General features: G+C 31.4%; 2 protein-coding genes and 2 non-coding genes across 4 annotated transcripts; 1 reads left to right on the top strand and 3 right to left on the bottom strand.

Annotated features, from left to right (window-relative positions):
• Nucleotides 1-914: 914 nt before the first annotated feature.
• On the top strand, nt 915-4614 carry LOC110618742 (kinetochore protein NDC80 homolog). The gene is made up of 4 exons (XM_021761977.2): nt 915-2118; nt 2725-2971; nt 3614-3760; nt 4152-4614. The coding sequence occupies exons 1-4, from the start codon at nt 1010-1012 to the stop codon at nt 4386-4388; spliced, it is 1740 nt and encodes a 579-aa protein (XP_021617669.1). The 5' UTR covers nt 915-1009; the 3' UTR covers nt 4389-4614.
• Nucleotides 4615-4702: 88 nt separating this feature from the next.
• TRNAM-CAU lies at nt 4703-4774 on the bottom strand. Its single transcript has one exon. It is a non-coding gene; the product is annotated as a tRNA-Met (tRNA).
• A 359-nt stretch (nt 4775-5133) lies between these two features.
• Nucleotides 5134-5205, bottom strand: TRNAM-CAU. The gene has a single exon. It is a non-coding gene; the product is annotated as a tRNA-Met (tRNA).
• Nucleotides 5206-5961: 756 nt separating this feature from the next.
• Nucleotides 5962-13565, bottom strand: LOC110619674 (mitogen-activated protein kinase kinase kinase 1). Its single transcript, XM_021763211.2, has 9 exons — nt 12301-13565; nt 11655-11739; nt 11418-11480; nt 10127-10284; nt 9403-9475; nt 9249-9308; nt 8550-8660; nt 6590-6826; nt 5962-6356 (listed from the first exon to the last, which is right to left on the bottom strand). Exons 1-8 carry the CDS (start codon nt 13383-13385, stop codon nt 6626-6628), a joined length of 1836 nt encoding a protein of 611 aa, XP_021618903.2. The 5' UTR covers nt 13386-13565; the 3' UTR covers nt 5962-6356; nt 6590-6625.
• Between the last annotated feature and the right edge of the window lie 6566 nt (nt 13566-20131).

The following is a 20131-nucleotide window of genomic DNA, read 5'->3' as shown; positions in this document are numbered from 1 at the left end:
TAGTTTTAGTTTTATGTATTACAAAAATGTCTAAAATGCTCTTGATGTAAAGAGACTGATTAGTAAACTTTTTAAAAATTTAAAATGCTAATTAATAAATTTTTTAAAATTATAAGAATTAAATAATAAAATATTTGACTGCAAAATTCATTGAGGGTTAAATTATAGATTTTTAAAAAGTCAAGATGTTTCAATATAGTTATTAAAATTGAAGAGTTAACTAGTGAATTTTTTTATATTATAGGGATTAAGTAGTAATTTTTTCTTAATTATAATGAAATTTATATGAAAATTAATTATGTAAAAGAACTATTTTATATACAATAATTATATTTTAGTTTATTAACACTGAAATTGTCTTCCAAATTATGAAATCTATCGAATCTTAACCAAAGTCCTCGAAAATATTATTTTAAAATTTTTCCAAGTTTAATTTTAATGAATTCTTAATGCTTTTAGATTATATTTGATTGCTAACATATATATAAAAACACACAAATTGACATGTTTAAATTATATTTTATAATATCTTTTTACAGTGAAATCATTTATTTATTAGGATGATGAATGGAAATTGAAAATTTGAGAAATTAACAGAAAACTAAAAAAATGAATGATTGGATTAGGAGACATAATTTTTTTAATAAATATACTTTATTCTTAGACTTTTATTATTTTCATAAATTCTAATAAATTTGCATAATTTAATATCTTAATAAATTCTCAACAATTTTTTCATGATGTGTTAAATTTATTTTTTATGAGGATATAAAATTTTATTCTATACTGGGCCTACCAAAAATTATATGGGCCGAACTCCTAAACCCAAATATTTGGGCCGTAGGGCCCATGAACCCTAAAGCTCGAAAATAGGCTCTTAGTTTTCAAATTTGTGTGTTATTCCCTCGGCCTAATTTCCATTTCCCAAAGCGGGAAAAGGAAACGCCAAAAACGCTCAAAAAGCACCGCTCTACTCTGTACAGCCAGATACTGATTCCGCACCGGAGACATGAGGGGCAAAGCTCGTCGCCGACCGACGGAATCTTTCAATCCGCAACCTACGCCGGACCGCCGCCAGTTCCCTTTCTCCACCTCTGTCGCTAACACTTCCCGTGACTCCGATGCCAGCTTTGCCAGTAGCCGACCTTCCACTATCGGCGTCGGCAGATCTTCCGAGCTCTATACCGATCGAGCACACCAAAACTCGGCGATTCGCTCAATCAATACATACCTCTCATCCCACTCGTCGCTTCTCTCGTTGAAAACGCATCCTATCTCCTCCGCTAAGGAGATCACCGAAGTCCTCCAGTTCCTCCTCCACCAACTGGATTATCCTTCTACGAAGCTCGAGGACGATTTGTTCATAATCTTGAAATCTCTGAATTGCCCTTTTAAGGTCATCAAATCTACTCTCCGTGCCCCTAATACTCCTCATAACTGGCCTTCATTTCTTGCAGTAATCCACTGGCTAGTCCAAATTGCGATGTATAAGGAGCATTTAGCAGCAAATTCGAGGTCTCATGTGGAAAATAATGGTATGCTCGTATATGCATTTAACAGTTATTTGAGTTATATTCGCGGGGATGATGACTCAGTGGAGGCATTGGATAGAGAGTTCATGGAGAAACTGGAGAGAGAAAGGGATAGCGTGCTTGAAAGTGTGAAGGTTTTGGAGTCCAATTTTAATGAACTTTCTGCGAAAGCAGAGGCTATGAGGAAGGGACCTACAGAGATAGAGAGGCTGGAGAAAGAGAGAAGTGTGTTAGAGGAGGATGTGAAAAAGTTCCATGCTATGATTTCAGAGTTCAATCAGAGGATTGAGGGTATGGAAAAGCTCTTGGAAGAGAAAAGAAAAGAACTGGATGCTAAAGTGGAGGAGAGGAAGAGGATTATTGAGGAGAATGAGGATTTGAAGAAGAGGGTGGATGAACAAAGTTTTAATTTGAGGGATGCAGAGAGGATGAAGAGGGAATTGCAAGCAGTGGAGAGAGATATTGGAGAGGCAGAGGCTGCAAGGAATTCATGGGAGGAGAAGATGTGGGATCTTGATGCTGCAATTGGACATAAATTTAAGGAGCTTGAAGCACTTTCCATGGAGTGTAACCAGGCTGCTAGGAGGTTTGCTTTTGAAACATGACTTCTTATTGGCCTCTAAAATTCTTCTTATTATTTTGTGGCAGATAACATGAGCATTTGTAAAAAGTTAATCATGCTGCCAGAGTCATAGTTCTGATTTAGCTCCATGAATTAATCAAGCTGGTAGGTGGAATACATAGTCATTGTCTACCATGCAAACTAGTTAATAATGGAAAGTAACATTTCATTCGGGCGGCTGTACATGCTCAAGAGTTTAATATTTCTCCCACGGGCAGTCACTAGGGAGTGGCTAAAACTAATTGCCCTTTTTTTTTATTAGGTTGTGGCTTGTGAATGGATATTTGAAGGGGAATTTACTCTAGCAAATTTTAGCTTGTGCAACTGTTTAATTTTATTTTTGTAGCTAAACCATGTCGCATTATGGTGGAGAACCTTATTAAAATATGTCATTATTGGGTAAAATTGCAAGTTATTAGGTACTAAATGCATGTGGTGACATTTTGTATGTTTAAGTTTATTTGTGTATCTGCTGCTGTTTTTTGCAACTTTTGCTCTTTTAACTTGGCATGGTGCTATTTTTTCGAAGAATGCTGATGCAATGAAGTGTTTTCATTTTGATGGTTCTAGATTAAAGCTCGGAAATGGCTTTCAGTATGTGTTGAATGCTGAGGGTTCTACACCTGCTCAGGTTATGGGAATTGACTACAAATCTACGGTAAAGCCGGGACTAGAATCCTTTGCTGATGACATAAAAAAGAACTCTATGGCAAAACTGGAAGAGTTGATTTCACTTCAACAAGAATCATCAGAATTGACTGCTAAGATTGAGGGCAAAAAGAATCGTATTGCTGCGCTTCAATCTAATATTGATGAAGTATGCATCATCAATCTCCTTCTTTATGGTTAACAAAAAGAGTTTTTGTGGTGTTCTTTTGGCATATTACTTCTGTGTTCCATGAACTGTGTTCTTGGTTTATTTACTCACCTCAGAACAGTTGCAAGGTCATGGCTACTGCACGAACATACTACAAAATTCTATTTTTTTTTAAAATAAAACTGAACTTTTACTGATATCACTCCTGATTTTAATGGTTGAGTCCATGCTAAGATACTTTGAGGATGACTGCTAGAAAAAGAAAAAGGCATACATACTTACATATTGCGTTAACTGTAGCTTTATTTGCTTTAAGGTGACTGCTTGCTAAGAAATGATTTGTTGGATTAATAGGGGAGAATTTGTAATGTAATTTTAGAAGAGAAGCAATTGGATTGAGAAGGCAAATTTGTCAAATAGAAGATGATACAAATGCTTTGGGCATGAATATGGACTGAATGGTTCTCGAATATGTTTCTTAGGCATGAAGCATCCGGCATTAATGGATATTGAATCTTAATTCGGAGGGTGATATATATCAGAATTCCTTATTTGTTATTCTTATATTTACTATTACACCCTCGCCATCTTTTTGATGGAGAAACTGGATGATTCATCTAAATACCAAAACTTATTTGCTAGGTTGAAGCTCAATTGAACTCTTCGAGGAAAGAAACAGAGGAGTATGCCAATAGATGTGCAGTGGAAGCTACAAAGCTGGTGCAGGATGTTCAAATGGAAGCTCATAACTTGGATGTTTTGGAAAGAGAAGCAGCAGAGTTTCTGAAGGTATGGCCTTAGGCTTCACATATTTCTTTAAGAGAAGTGCTCAGTTTAAAGATACGCGATTATCAAGGGCGAAATTACTTAGATGTTCACATCTAAGTAATTTTACCTTGTAGATATACAAAAAAAAAAAGGAGTAGAAAATATCTACATATAGTTTTCATTTCTTTAAACAGATAACATTGTTCATTGTTGCTGATGATTATTTAGAAATTTAATGGGCAAAGATAATTTTCCCAAGCAAAAGTATAAGTTTTGCAAATAATGGCATTCTTGTAATTCTGTTTCAACCTTCCGCCCTTTGATATGTTTATTTTGCTGTCCTCCACTTTACTATTGATTGATGTGTGGGTGATATGGAACTAAAATCCTTCTAAACATAATATTTGGTCAGGATTCGGAAAAAAAGTTGCAGGAAGCAATAAAAAGAAGTGAAGAAGAAATTCAGATGCATGCACGAGAACTATTTACAGTGGTGGATGCGGTCTCAAAATACAAGGAACATATGGAAGCAAAAATTTCAGAGATGAAAAACAAGCTGTCAGAAACCGCAGTCTCTGTCTCTGGAGCTTACAAGCGTTCCTTGCCTGCGCAATTCGGTATTAGCTTGGATGCCATCCACACAACCTAATTGATGGATCTTTCTTCTTTTTATTTTGTGTATGCTGAAGACATATTATTGCCGTTCATACACAATAAGCGAGAAGTCGGCTTCCAACAGCTTTTGGCACAGAATGTAGGAGATGGTTTGTGTTTTGTAGTTTTATATTTCTTATGAAGCCAATAGCTGCAGGGACTTGATTGTGTAATTTTTTTGTGCAAGTTGAAGATTCTTAATCTAGGCATGTTGCGGGGAATTGATTGACTGATTTTTTAGGTTTGATTAAGCTGAGTAGTTGGGCGGAAAAATAAAAAAGAAAAAATAATTGGGAAGCCACTCTCTACTATCAGAGCCTGGTTTCGATCCAGGGACCTGTGGGTTATGGGCCCACCACGCTTCCGCTGCGCCACTCTGATTGTTGCATATTTGATGACAGAGAAGTTAATGAATCGTAATAGTGATTGCATGTTAGTTTTTTGGCCCAGAATGTAGGAGATGGTTTGTGCTTTGTAGTTTTATATTTCTTCTAGGATGTTGCGGGGAATTGATTGAATGATTTTATATTTCTGATTAAGCAGAGTAAAAATTTAAAAATCATGATAGTGATTGCAGGTTAGTTTTTTGGCACAGAATGTAGGAGATGGTTTGTGCTTTGTAGTTTTATATTTCTTCTAGGCATGTTGCGGGAAATTGATTGACTGATTTTATATTTCTGATTAAGCAGGGTAGTTGGGCGGAAAAATGAAGGAAAAAAAAATAGTTGGGGAAGCCACACTATCAGAGCCTGGTTTCGATCCAGGGACCTGTGGGTTATGGGCCCACCACGCTTCCGCTGCGCCACTCTGATTGTTGCATATTTGATGACAGAAAATAATTAAAACGAAAGTGATTGCTGGTTAGTTTTGTTTCTTGTTCGATTACAGGTTAGTTGGCATCGCGGCTATTCATGCGGCTTAGCCCCTTTCGTATTGCATTGATAGTTCAATAAAATATCTCTCAGAAAGTATTATTATAGAATTATTGGATTTTTTTTTCACTATTTTAATATTTTTTTGACAACTATTTTAATATTTTTATGACAACTATTTTAATATTTATATATTAAATCTAATTTTAATACTTCTTTTTTTTTTCTCCAATAACAATTAAAATGCTTCGGATTTTTTTCCCCCTCTGTTCCTATCCCTTTTGCTTGTTTCAAATTTGTGTTGATTTTGAATTTGATTCAACAAGTTTTTGGTCAGGACAAGGATTTGATTTTTCCCATTTATTTCGTTGTTTTTCATTTTAAATTCCTCCACATGATTTCCAAACTCTTATTCAGCGAGAAAATTAAGGCAAAGAAAGAACAAATAAAAAATGTCTTTCATTGTTCTTGATGAATTTTTTTTGTTTTTAAATTTAGTTAAAAATTAAAAGTAATTTTATAAATTAAAAATTAGAAAAAAAAAAGTATTATTAAAAATACATTATTTTATTAGTATAGAACTAATATGAACTTGATTGAAATATTGAAGGTCTAAATATTCAGGGGCATATTTAGGCCTCTTGCCACCGAAAGAAAAACAAAAAAGTTGATGGGAATTTTCTTTGGAAGCACGCCTTGCTGAAGATATACATCTCATTGAGCCATTTTTCCTTTTCTCTTGTTTCTCATACAACACAAATATGTATTATACACTAACAATTAACACAAAAAGAAAAAAGAGAAAAAGGGAAATAAGATTGCCTGGTGCTGCTATCCCAAAATGTGAAAGAGGTGATGAGGGCAAAATAATTGAACTTCTATTGCAAAAATGGGAACTAATTCTAGAAATTGCATACCCAAACCAATTTGTAAGGAACTAAATGTCAAAAAGAATATGTTCATGCATCACGTCGCTTGCAACGGCAATTACTATTCAACGGCCATATACAAACTTAATGCATCCTTAGCTCTTCTCCGGAACATTAACTACCACAACACGAATGGTCACTGCGTTTTGTGTTCGCCTGCTCCTGTAAAATAACAGCCAGTTAACTCCATAATAGTATCCCAAGCAAGGGCTTCAAAGCCTGACGATGCAACGACAAAGAATGCGGCCAAATAGACCAACGGATGTTCTGATGACATGTTATGCTGTGAATGTTTAGATGTTATGAACAGAGTTTATCTGAAATATCTGTTATATGCTTATGAATTAGATGCAACAAAACCATCATCACTAGTAGGAGAAAAGCTACCAACTTACCTTAACAAAGATGATGGTCAAAATTTTTCATGATTGTTAGCTGCTACGAGGGGAAGGGGGTATGGAGAAAGTTTGAAGTGGTCTCTTCACAAATGGATGGCTCAACAGTTGTTTTGCAGTAGGCCGGACATTTGCATTGACTTGTAAGCATTGACGGATGAAATCCTGGGCATCTCTTGATAACGAATCAGGGACAGGAGGAGGCTCGCCCCGGCCAATCTTAAACAATGCTTGCATCTGTCACCCACATGAGAAAACAATATTTACTGAGACTCCAGATGAACTTCGGAAATGACTGTAATTAACAGAGTTCCCAGCCAATTAATATCACAGGACATCAAAGTCCATCTAGAATCTAGAATTGAAAAACTCGATTAGCTTTACATGGAACTTGAAAATATTATGATGCATGTGATCCATCATTTCTTTTCTATAGGGTACATGAATTGTGACCAACTAAAAAAATTGATAGTGAATCAAGGTGAATCAAGGTGAATCATTGAATTTTCACCCAATTCAATCAATTATTTATAAAGAGTTTGATAGGTCTTATATTTTTAAAATTTAAGATCTTATTTATTTTTACTATAAAAAAGTGTACATAAAACATTTCCTTACCTATTTTTCTTGCACCAACTATTCTTTCCCTCTCCCTCTTCTTTCTTTTTAGTTAATTTACTTATAGTTGTCAAGTTATGACATTTTATATTAATAATATTCTAATATGCTATCTTTTTTTCCTATTTAATTATTTAATCAAATTTAAATGAGAGTTTCAATATATGTACAATGATAAATGTTGTCTATACTTATAAAGTTTATAATTTATAACATAAAACTATATAACATAGTTCATACATATTATTCTATGGTGAAGTATATTTCCAATTAGATAAATGATAATTCTATATTTATCAAAATATGTCATTATGATAAATCTTTTACTTATTTTCAGAACATATATTATTTTTAATTGATTTTGGAATTGTTAGTGAATCTCACGATTCGATTCTTGATTCTCGATTTTCATCTCGATTTGACAACTATGCTTCCATATGAAAACAAGGCTTTATCATTTTCCAATAAAAATACAAGAAACAGATGGCAAATAATACCTTAAATTTAAACCTATCTAACGCAAGTAGCTGTAATCTCTAAATCCTTTAATTCAAGGTTTTGGGTGGTACATTCAATAAGTTAATTCTATTTAAGCAGCAGTTAACCTAATCAAGAAGAACAATAATCAATAATATATTTCAGTGAGACAAATATTCAAGAAAGCATATGGAGTCATATTTTTATTATGCAAATACCTAGGGCAAAGCAAGACAATAGGCTTCAACAATTTAAAGGTCCATATGATTAATTGAATAAATTTCAACCAATTTAAACCTTGAGTTCTGAAATCAAAATCAACTTCAAAATTTTTGCTGTCTTCTGGAATGAATTGCAGGCATAACAATCATACAAGACACCGGTATTAATTCAATCAAAAAGCATATTAGACTTGGGCAAATGCAATTGCAACTTGCAAAGGAAACAAGGTATCAGTATCTGAAAGCAAAGAACCTACATAAGATATGTAACTGCCAATTTGCCAAAACGGATGGTTAAGTTGGTTCCAAATAAATATATATACATCAATTTAAAATCAGACATCAGATATCAGATATCTCAATCTCAGCACAATCAAACATGATCTAGCTTCACATATGCATCCAAATCTTACTTGCACCAAACATTATGCAAAATTATGATATTCTTATCTTAAAATGTTTTCCAGCAAAAAGCATTTATAACAGCTTTTGTATACAACAAAGTTGGGTACAAATAAGATTTGGATGCAAAGTTGGCAAGAACAAAATATAATAAATTGCCATCTAACCATAGAAGGTTATAGAAAATGAGAAAAGTGAAATGGGACCATTTCAAGGTTAACAAAAAGAAAAGGAAAACTTACGCCTTCCAAATGAGAGTATGGCGGTCCACCAGTTAACATCTCCAACACAGTACATCCAAGGCTCCAAATATCAGCTGCGAGTCCATAGCCACGATTCTTTAGGTTAACAACCTACAATTGCATATTTAATTGTTAAGTGGTTAACCAAGAGCATCTCATGCAAAACCCCATCCTAAGCATGTGATGCCCATCAGTGAATCATACTGAAAGAATAGACTTTGCACATATTGTTGAAAAGAGAGCCAAAATCTCCGTTATCTTCCAATATTTGAGGGAATGGATATTTCAGCTTCATAAGTGTAAAAGCTGCTTCTATGGCATGGGTCAAACTACATTCAATTAACTCATAACTCAGGATAGTAGAGGTCAAACCTTTTTAACAAAGATAGACTGTATGCATCTTTTATTTCAAAGTGAAACCCGCTAATATTAAAAATATTAAGATGCCTGCACAATTCAAGTTTTTTTTTTTTCTTCTAGAATATCTAAATCTTGGAATGATAAATTTTTGCAAGACATGAATTTAAACAGGTGCTAAGTAGCACTGCCCAAGCAAAAGGAAATACACAACAGATGCTCCAAGAGGCATAAATTTTAAAAGTAGAAAAGAATGGAAAGAAGATATTAGAAGAGATTCTTGCTTAGAACATAGACGATCCACGTATCCATGCGTAATTGAACAAAGGAACAGAGGCTAACCTCTGGGGCCATCCAATACGCAGTTCCTTTGCAAGATTTAACATCATTTAACTTGGTTGCCTGCAAAGAGCAAAATCCATATAAAATAAAGTAAGGATGTAAGTATGAATGATATTTTGATAATATCAGGAGAAAGATCCTCTGGAATAAGCACCTTCGCTAACCCAAAATCTGCAAGTTTTACAGATCCATTTGCATCCACTAGTAAATTGGCACATTTGATATCCCTTGAAAGTGGAAATTAAGACAGATAAAGAGATAACTAAAAAGAGATAATAGAAAAAATGTTTAAAAAATAGTGTCAGCATAACAAACCACAGCAACAAAATTTCACACAGCTAACCGCTAATGAACAGAAGGTCTTCAATTAAAAGTGAATCCTAGACTTGCCTCCGCAAGCCCGTTAAATGCAAGTAATTTTGTTCATTACACCATTATTATTTTCAATGTGAACCCTCGTTTTTGTTCTCCAAACTTTCAGTTCATTACAATAAGGAAACAATGTTAACTCCAATTCTCAGTTGGTCCTTCATATAGTTTTTTGCAGAATATAGTCGCTAGTCTACCCCAAACAAATTTTTCTAGAAAAAAGACCTGGAATATGTTCATAAACAACAAAAGCAACATAAAAGACAAATATATATACATATATATAGGTCATATGGAAGTGCCTCTAACATGCAGAAATTAGACCTTTTGGAATATGCTTATACACGACAAAAAACCAAAATAAAGACCAAATTCAGTACATGAAGATCATGTAGATATGCCTTTAACATGCAGCAAAGATGGAAAATTAAAATATAGAAAACAACTCTCAAGCAGACAGAGAACGTAGAAGCTGAGATCCAAAAGAAAGTTTAAGATTATCGCATTACCTATGAACCACATTCTGGTCATGAAGATATTTTAAACCACTCAAAATCTGTCTTGTGTATGCAGAGACTTGAGAATCCCTCAAATGGTACTTCTGATAAAGTCTTGCAAGTGAACCTTTTGTTGCTAGCTCAAGAAAGATGTAAAGCTTAGCTTCATCCTGGAAGCCATTTAAAATATTATGACAGGGTGTAAAAACCATTTAAGAAATAAATTTTCTAGATTCTGATAAAGCTGGAATGATGGATCTAGACAAAGCCTATCTGCTAATGTGCATGACATGAATTACTTGCTTCCTTGCATCAATATAATTTTGGGAGCATGACGGATCCAATTTCATCGGTTTAAGTACTGCAACACCAAAAGCAGCAAAAGATGTATGCTGATAGCATAACTTGCATGTACTGTTAATTACATATATATAAGCACATGCTCTCCTAAAACTTTTTTGCAGTCCAAAAGATCCCAGGTATTTAACGCAAAGACAATGTCACCAGCCCTTGAGCAGGTTGATGGAGGCTTATGAGTCCTCTGGTTTGGTTCAACTTTTTTGATTTTTTAAAAAATACTTTTTGTTGATTTTTCTTATTTTTCCTAAGCAAAAGCAATAATAAAAATAAATGCTTGGATATATATGATTTTTTAAAATTTTTTATTACATTAATCCACTCATTGTGGTGGCAGCGGTGGCAGAGGGGTGTTGATGGTAAGAGCAATGGTGATGCTGGCAGAGCTAGAAATTGTTTGGTGGTGATGGTGATGGTGATGGTGATGGTGATGGTGATGGTGATGGTGAAGGTGATGGGAGGGTCCCTTTGGATTCTTGCTTCTCATAAATAGCTTTTTTTTTGCCTTCCCTGTTTTTTTGGCTTTAAAAAAGATTAATTTTTAAATGTGCAACAAATCAGTGCTTTTTGGTTTTCTGCTTTTAGAAAAGGTAAAAAGAAAAAAATTAGAGAGAGTTGCTCTTTAGCAACGGACACATACCTTAACTAATATATCAATGAGAACAATGGGGCCAAGGATTTTCTTTTTGTTAAATCTTTCTCTAAATGGGAACAGATAAGAAAAAGAATTCACATCACAACTCTACATGGCTGGGAAAAGGTCCTGAACGTAACTATACCATGTTGGCATATTCATGAGGAGATCTCAGTGTTGATCATGATAGCAAGAATAATAACAGTTCTCATTCTGGTCATCGTCCACATTGGGAAATGCATGACAAGTACAGGTCTCCCATTCCACAAATATTACATAGGAAAAGCAAGCCACCAGAAATAATAAGCATACCTTGTCTGTTCCAAGGTATTGAATTATATTCCCATGTTCAAACTTTCTCAATAGAGAAATCTCCTGCAACAATAAAAATGCTATTAGAAATAGACATATCACGGTCCAGTCATTGTCATCTATGCAATAGCTGTAAGAAGTGGTATTAAGGATACAAATATACCACGTTAGATGACAAGAAAATCACTAGAGGTGTAACTTAATTTCATGCAACATAAATTAATTCTTTCTTCCCACCTGCTCAAGTTGCAAAATACTCTGCTTCCCTTGGCTTCCTTGATCCAACAAAGAAACCTCTTTTACAGCGAAAAAGAATCCATCACTGCAGAAAACCAAACAGAATGCTGAGAGATATCAAAAACAAAAAAAATCAATGACATATTCCATTAAAAATAAATTTTTAACTCTCTCTCCTTTTCTTATTCAGCAAAAGTGGCCAAACAGCAACAAATCATTGTAACAGTTCATTTTTGGCAAGAAGCAAGTCTTTTTACAGCAACAGGAAGTGGAGAACAAGAAGACAACAGAGTTTTCTTGGGCAAGAAAGGGCAATCCCGGAAACAAAAACTATCTAGGCACAGAAATCTAAACATTTGAAGAGGCCATTAACATTTACCACTTTTTAGTTAATTCGAGTTTACTGAAAATTCACATAGACTTGAAGATTTTTTACAGATTGCTGAAAATGTCTTTCCGGCAAAATTCCCTGTTACCACTGGCAAGTCCTTCACCAACATCATATGATTTAAGGACAATTCTTCTTTCCATTGACTAAAATTTCTAAGTATAAAATCTTGGTATTTTCATTATTTTCAGCATTTATTCCAAATGATGGCAAAAAGGTAGAAAATGTGTAACAAATACGTTTGAAAATATTACTTACTCGGTGAATCCTTCATACACTGTTCCAAAAGATCCACTTCCTAAAAGTTCACCCTTCTGCCACGAACTAATACTTCTTGTGAATTTCCCATTTGGAGAAATACAATACACGGCCTCCATTACTGTGACGCTTGCAGCATATCTATCATCACCGCCGGCGCTGTTGTGACCATCATTTGACGGAAAAGAGCAAACTTCAGAAAGAACTTCATTCTCCGGTATCCTCTCCCTATTTAATTGTCCTTTCCCTTCATCTACATCATCATCCTCCTTCTCGTTCTCTTCAATCGAATTCAAATCTTCAACACACTGAGGAGCCAAAGATTTCAATATATCCCACGTTGAGCTCATATTATCAACCACGGGCAGCCGCAACAACGCCGGTGGAGGCGCCAAAACCGGCGGTCTCTCACCATTAATCCCTACACTGCTGCCTCGGTCCCTAATGGTTCTCACGCTAATTCTATGTCGCCCGAATCCAGCTCCACGACTGAACTCAGCTAAATTCGAACCATTCCTCAAATTAGAAAACTCACCTTCATGTTTGCTGAAGTCAGTGACACCATTTCCAGTTGCCTCCACACGAACCAGATTACCTTCATCACTAACACTGGCTCCATTTTGAAACCGAAGTAAATCAGCACCAATCTTCAGCTTGGAACTCTCATTTTCTAGCTTAAAACCAGCATCAGCTTTAGCAATCACAATCCTAGGTTCAAATGGAGCAGGTAACACATCCGGCTCAGCCGTATTACGCAAACGCAAGCCACTATCAAAGGAAGACTGGCGAGCTTTTTGAGCCTCCCATACTGCTGTAGGAATGGCAAAATCTTCAATACCGGAAAACCCGAAAATCTGACATAGAAGGTCGAATTCACCATCAATTCCCTTGATACGAAAACTGGTTTTGGGGTCCAAGTCGAGAGAAAGAGTCCGAGGCGTCGGCGACTCACCGACGTAGAACGAAGCAGCAGCAGAAGAAGAAGAAGAAGAAGAAGAAGAAGAAGAAGAAGGGTCGTACTCAATGTTCTTGATGGCATTTCGGCGATCGAGTTTCGGTTTTGAACGGTTGAGCTTGGCGTCCATTAAGACTTCGTTTTGGCCGTGTCATGAGCGGAGAGAAGGCGAAGTGGAAATGAGGAAGGGATTATTTAAAGCGACGGCGCGGTGATTTAGTGAAAGTACTGTCGGGTCTACGCGGTTTTTATCTCGTCAGAGAGGTGAAGCCGAAATGGAAGCAAATGGCAGAAAGGAAGAGACAAAGTCAACGTCAAATGTAGTGTTCGTTTTTATTGATCGAGTAAAGATTCAAATCTTGTCCCTTCAAATATCATGATCAAGTAGACGCGGTTATTGTGATATTTTTAAAAATACTATTTTATTATTATTAAAATTAAATTAATTAAAATATTAATTTTATAGTCTTTCAACTATATTTAAAAACTATATTACAAAATTAGCTTCAATTAACATTCTATATAGGTTTTGATATAAATCGATAATTAAAATATATAATTTACCCCTTCACGTTCTCGTGAAAAACCATTTTATTTTTTAATTTTAACATTATCTCATAATTTTTAAATAGTAAATTTGGTATATAATATTCACGCATTATTATATTATAAAAATTAAATTATTTAATAATTAAAAATTAAAAAAAAGAATATATATATTCACTTTTTTTATAGAAATTACATTATTTAAAAATTAAAGAAATAAATAGGGTAAAAATAAAATTAAAGAAGTAAAATGATTTTTCATAAAAATATTAGGAATCAAATTATACATTTAACTAAATTGATATAAATGATACATTACTATTACAATCCCTACTTCTTGAAAATTCAAAATACAAGCACCAACAATTAACTAAAGCATAGAACTCATCTTTGGTATAAATACAAATGACCAACTAGATTATGATTGAATAATTAAATATAAAGCTAAAAGTGAGCAGATGTACGTGTGTAATATGCCATTAACCTTGAGTTAAGCTTCCTTCGAAGGCATACCCTATAGGCTGGTCTTTCGATATCTCACATCGGTTGTAGAGTATATATAGATAAAACTTATATAGACTTTGTCAAAATTGCTATAGTTTTGATAATAGTTTAGTTTTGTCCTTAAGTTTAGTGTGTATGTATATGTTTTATTTTTGAAAAACAATAGGAGAAGCTCATTGAGAAAAGTTTCTCTACTAATGTAAAGAGAAAATCTTTTCGATTTGCCTCTTATGTTTCAAGTATTTTTTTTGCTACCGCTTGTGGATTTTCTCCCATGATCCAACCCTAGATTTCATTCCCATCATAGGATTGGACAGTTAATAGTTTATTTTGTTTTATTTTGAATTTTAATTTTGATGTTCCACACGTTCACGAATCGTTAATAGTTTTATTTTATTTTATTTTTAATTTTAATTTTTTGATGTTCGACACATTCACATTCACGAGTGAAAGTGTGATTTAGTCTATTAAGCAATACTTGTTTTAACACTTCTCAGAAATTTTATTGATTAAGTTCTCCATACTAAATAAGGTCTAAAACAATTATAAAACCTTATGTATCACAGATTTACATTAATAACGGGCCGTTTTGATCATTTGAAACAACTCGATGAATTTAGTAAATCTTTTTATGAGGCCCAATGACCATAAATCAAATATATCTAATTTTTACAGTATGATGGTTAGCTGTTCACAGAGTAATTGTACCTATCGTTTCTTTTTTAAGATCAATATCAAAGTGTAGAACATAACTAACACAAGAACCGAGCTCTTATGTGCTATGCGAGGAGCATTAGTAGTGACCAATATGTATCCATAATAATTTATAAAAAAACATAAAAGATCATATATGATATTATCTATTTGGTTGGTATATTACATTTTTAAAAAATAAAATTGTTTTAATAGAAATTAACAGTTTAAATGATATAAATGTCCCTACTTCAACATCATCCCTCATTAATTTAATATTGAATATTTTTCTAATGTCTAAACAATCAAATCATATAAAAATTAATATATAATTATTAATGGTACTCTTATTTCAATGCTAAATATTCATTAATTCAATATAACATATTCTATATACTTCTCATAGAATATTCTTCGCAGAAAGATCTTTTATACATGGAGGTTAATTCTTTAAATCGTTAATAAAAAAAAATATTTTAATAAAATAAGTCAATTCGATTTAAATTTATAATTTAAAATATTATATTAAATTAAATTAATTTGAATTAAATAATTTAATTAATTTTATTTAAATTATGAACATTTATTATAGCTATTATATCAATAAAAAGAAAATTTTAATAACGATTAGTTATATATCTCAATCCTTCGCCAGAGATAAGGAATTAAGATTTAAGATTCTCAATCGAAAAACACTTGTAACAAAAACTAAGAAAACAAAGCAAAACACATATTTATTTTAATTTTTAAATTTGTCTATACATACTTGGAGCATCATAGGGATAAAGAATCGATTCTACCAACCAAAAAGAAGAATGAATGGAATTGGACGAGCAGTAGACGCGCTGCCACGTGGACGCACGAGAAAGGAAGGATGCTTAAGTGAGAAAAATAAAAATATTCATCTCTACTGAAATTTCTCTGCTATATTTATTTTGCAAAAAATATTTTTAAAATTTTTTAAATATTTAAATATTTAAAATTTTAATTAATAAAAAATATTTTTTAATTAATAAAAAATATTTTTTAATTAAATAAAAATTAAATTATTTTAAAGAAATTAAATTTTTCAATAAAAAAATTATTTTATACGCTATAAAACTTTTATTAAAATCTGGAGCAACAAAGGAATAAAGAATTCTACCAACCAAAAAAAGAATGAATGGAATTGGACGAGAAAGTAGACGCGCTGCCACGTGGACGCACGAGAAAGGAAGGATGCTTACGTGAGAAAAATAAAAATATTCATCCTTACTGTAATTTCTTAGGTATATTTATTTAGGGAAAAATATTTTTTTAAAAAGTATTTTTTTTAATATTTAAAATATTTAAAAATTTTAATAAAAAAAATTATTTTCCATATTTTAGAATTTATATTAAAATCTCAACATATAAATTTATTAATATATATTTTTTAATTAAAATTAAATAAAAAATAAATTATACCATTATAAAATATTTTCCATAAAAATTATTTTTCACAAACAACAATGTCTTAAAATATAATTAGCTTTCTATCCTTCAATTTCGAACCTCATAATTTTTAAAAATAATTATAATACCATTTAATTAAATTTTATTAACTATATATATATGATTTAATTCAATTATTACAAACCTTATTCCATATTAAGCCTCCCTTTATTTAAAAAAATAATTTATATTTAAAAAATATTTTTTAATAAAATAATTTATTTTTATTTTTTAATTTTAATTTTAATTTAAAAATTAAAATATATCAATAAATTTATATATAAAAATTTTAAAATATTTAAAAAAAATTTCACGGAGATCAATACTCAATCCTTAATATTAATTTTATATAAGTTTTTAAATAGCGTATTGAATCAAAATAAAACTGTCATGATTTAAATTATTTGAAATATTAAATTAATTAAATTACTCAAACATAATAATAAGATTTAAAATTTATGAATATAATTATCAGAAATTAGTATTGTCTATAACCATTGATTTTCATATTCCTTTTTCATTTAAATCCTATAAAAATATATAAGAAAATATGTAACTAAAATTGTTGAAAAATCAAATAATTAATCTAATTATTATTAACATTAAGGCACTTATAGAGTTAGAGCATTTGATTGATAATGATATCTTTAAAAAAAATCAAAATTCATGTTTCTTTCCATATATTTCGATTTTTAATATTTAAAGTATTTAAAAAATTAATAAAATATTTATATAATTAAATAAAAAATTAAGTCATGTTTCAATAAAATGATTTTTTTTAAAAATAACTTTTTAAAAAAAATAATATTTAACAGTTTGAAAATTTTATTAATACTGTTATATATAAATTTATGAATGGAATTAGACGAGACAGTAGACGCGCTGCCACGTGGACGCAGAGAAAGGAAGGATGCTTACGTGAGAAAAAATATTTAAAAAATTAGTAAATAAAAAATATTTTTAAAGTAAAAAAAAATCATTTAAAAAATAACTTTATTAAATTTTTGTTAAGATTTTTATTAATAAATTTTATTTTTTAAATTAAAATTAAATAATAAAAAATAAATTATTTTACTACAAAATATTTTTTAAATATAAATTCAATTGAAACCCCCACACAAAATTCAATTCTTCATTTATATAATTTTTTAAATAGCGTATTGATTCATAACAGAATTATCATGGTTTAAATTATTTGAAATATTAAATTAATAAATTACTCAAACATAACAATAAGCTTTAAAATTTTTTAATATAATTTTAGAAATTAGTGTTGTCTATAACCATTGATCTTCATAGTCCTTTTTCATTTAAAACCTATAAAACATATAAGAAAAAATTTAATTAAAATTGTTGAAAAATCAAGTAATTGATCTAAATATTATTAACATTAAGTTACTTATAGATTTAGAGCATTTGATTGATAAAATATCTTTAAGAAAATCAAAATTTATGTTTCTTTCAATATTTTCACATTTTCCTAATATTTAAGATATTTTAAAAAATTAATTAATAAAAAAATATTTTTATGATCAAATAAAAAATTAAGTATTTTTTAATAAATTGACTTTTTTTTAAAAAAATATCTTTTAAAAAAAAATATTCTTATGTGATTTGAGATTTTTATTAATATTATTATATAAATTTATTAATATTTACTACTACAATAATTTATATAAATTTATTTATTTTATATATTTTAATTGTAATCATAAATTAATAGAAATAATTTAAAATCTGCTAATGTAAAAGAGCAATTTATTTATTTTTTATTAACGGATTAAAAATATAATTAAAATTATTATATATAATAAAAAAATAATTTTTTTAGAATAATTTAAAATAGCCATTAAATTATTATCTTAATAATATTAATAGCATTACTAACTACAACAAAGGAAAGATTTTGCTTACACACTAAGAAATTTTAGTTTCAATTCATTGTCTATTCCAAACAGATTCTTCCTATTTGAACATCGACTCATTGTTCACTTCATCTTCTGGAGTCTTAATTCGGGAGAACTGGACTCATTCAGCAACCATTGTTGCTCTAATTTGTTGATTTTTGCTACTGGCGTCCTGTGCGTTCCTCGCAGATCCGGCATTGGCAGCATAGGCCGCAGTAGCTGATCCAACTCATAGCTCAAGAGTCACAACGACCTGTACGGTTTCTTCTGGTACAATTCACATTTCTTTCTTTGGAACCTCAACATCTGGGTGTTTTGCTTTCATTTCTGTTTGCTACTTTGTTTTTTGCTCTTATTGGTTTGTTGAATCGTCAATTGGATATCTCCAGCCGTTCATAATGGTATAATTGAGGATCCCTTTTAGCTAATTTTTGTCTTCTTAATCCAATGCTTGAGTTTTAGTTCACTCCAGAATTTTTTTCTTTTCATATAATCAAATAGCTTCTTATAGTCCTTTTAGAGGCTGAAGCCTCAAGTTTTGGGGGGAGTTTTGTCGTGTACAACGCCTGGAGTTCTAATTTTCCCCCAATACTATGTTTGGATTCGTGGAGTTCGAATTTTCCCCCTATTCTATGTTTGGATTGCTGGATATGTTTGGATTGATGGATTGAGGGAAAATAAGAGGGGAAGGAAAATTGAGGAAGAAATTAGTAAACTTATTTTTGATTTATTAATTGTTTAGATAGAAAGAAAATAAGGAGTGAGAAAAATAAGTAGTAAAAGTAGGCTATGGGATCTTAAAAAAAAAGTTAATGGTAAATAATTAAAATTATATTTTATTTTTGTAATAATATATTTTAATTGTCAAAATAAAAGACAAAATAGGTTACTATTTAAAAAGTAACTTTCCACTTTATTTTCTTTTTTATCAGCCAAACAAAGGAGGAAAATAACTTTCTATTACTTTTTGTTTTCCTCCTTATTTTTCTCTTTATTTTCTTTCCCTAAAAGTACTTTCCAAACACAGTGTTAGGAAAAAGACCTGAATTTCAATCTATGGAAAAATACTTTTCAATAGAAAGTTTGCTGTGATACTTCTCTGAAAGAGTGATAAAGTCCCTTTAAACTTATTGGTTGGTGAAATTGGTTTCTGAATCAAAAGTGTTTGATGACTTGCATTACATAGGGTGCAGAAAGACACATGCACAAGCACAACTCTAATTGCAGTGTGAGCAATTTAAATGATTGGGATTTGCAAATTTTGGTTGAATGAAATGGTAAGGTGAAAATAAATGTAAATTGATGTGAAATTGGACACATTGGTTTTTGAAAATTTTGATTTGACACAACTGGTGATTGGATGCTTCTGTTAAGACTGGTTAAAGGGAGGATTCAAGGCGAGGAAAGTTAACTCAAGGCTGATTCGGTTGGTTTTGTGCATAAGCAATATCACAATACTTCTTTTTGTGCATATGATCAAGCTTGGCTACTACTGTGATGGATACGAGTGTGCCTGCTTTACTGCCAGAATGGTTGAAAAATGGGGGAAGTGTCCCTACCAGTGGCAGTGCAAGCCATCATTATCATTGCTCACTGGTAATCATGGGTTACTCGAGATTTGTGATATTTGTTATATTCAGGTTTGATTCCATATGGAGGATAGAAATTAAGAAAGAACATCTGAAATTAAGATTTGTGATATATGTTTAGGTGAGCATAGGCAGTATGATCATTCTGATCCTCAGGAAAACAT

This window comes from Manihot esculenta, chromosome 7, assembly GCF_001659605.2.
Source record: "Manihot esculenta cultivar AM560-2 chromosome 7, M.esculenta_v8, whole genome shotgun sequence".
Lineage (NCBI taxonomy): Eukaryota > Viridiplantae > Streptophyta > Magnoliopsida > Malpighiales > Euphorbiaceae > Manihot > Manihot esculenta.
This window is presented reverse-complemented; position numbering and strand designations above follow the sequence as displayed.

Excerpts from the sequence above, each read along its gene's own strand:
- LOC110618742 (XM_021761977.2), top strand. The coding sequence starts at position 1,010 with ATGAGGGGCAAAGCTCGTCGCCGACCGACGGAATCTTTCAATCCGCAA. Across the intron at positions 2,119-2,724 it reads TGTAACCAGGCTGCTAGGAG|ATTAAAGCTCGGAAATGGCT; the intron begins GTTTGCTTTTGA and ends TGATGGTTCTAG. Across the intron at positions 2,972-3,613 it reads TTCAATCTAATATTGATGAA|GTTGAAGCTCAATTGAACTC; the intron begins GTATGCATCATC and ends CTTATTTGCTAG.
- LOC110619674 (XM_021763211.2), bottom strand. The coding sequence starts at position 13,385 with ATGGACGCCAAGCTCAACCGTTCAAAACCGAAACTCGATCGCCGAAAT. Across the intron at positions 11,481-11,654 it reads GTATTTTGCAACTTGAGCAG|GAGATTTCTCTATTGAGAAA; the intron begins GTGGGAAGAAAG and ends TTATTGTTGCAG. Across the intron at positions 9,476-10,126 it reads GACCAGAATGTGGTTCATAG|GGATATCAAATGTGCCAATT; the intron begins GTAATGCGATAA and ends TCCACTTTCAAG.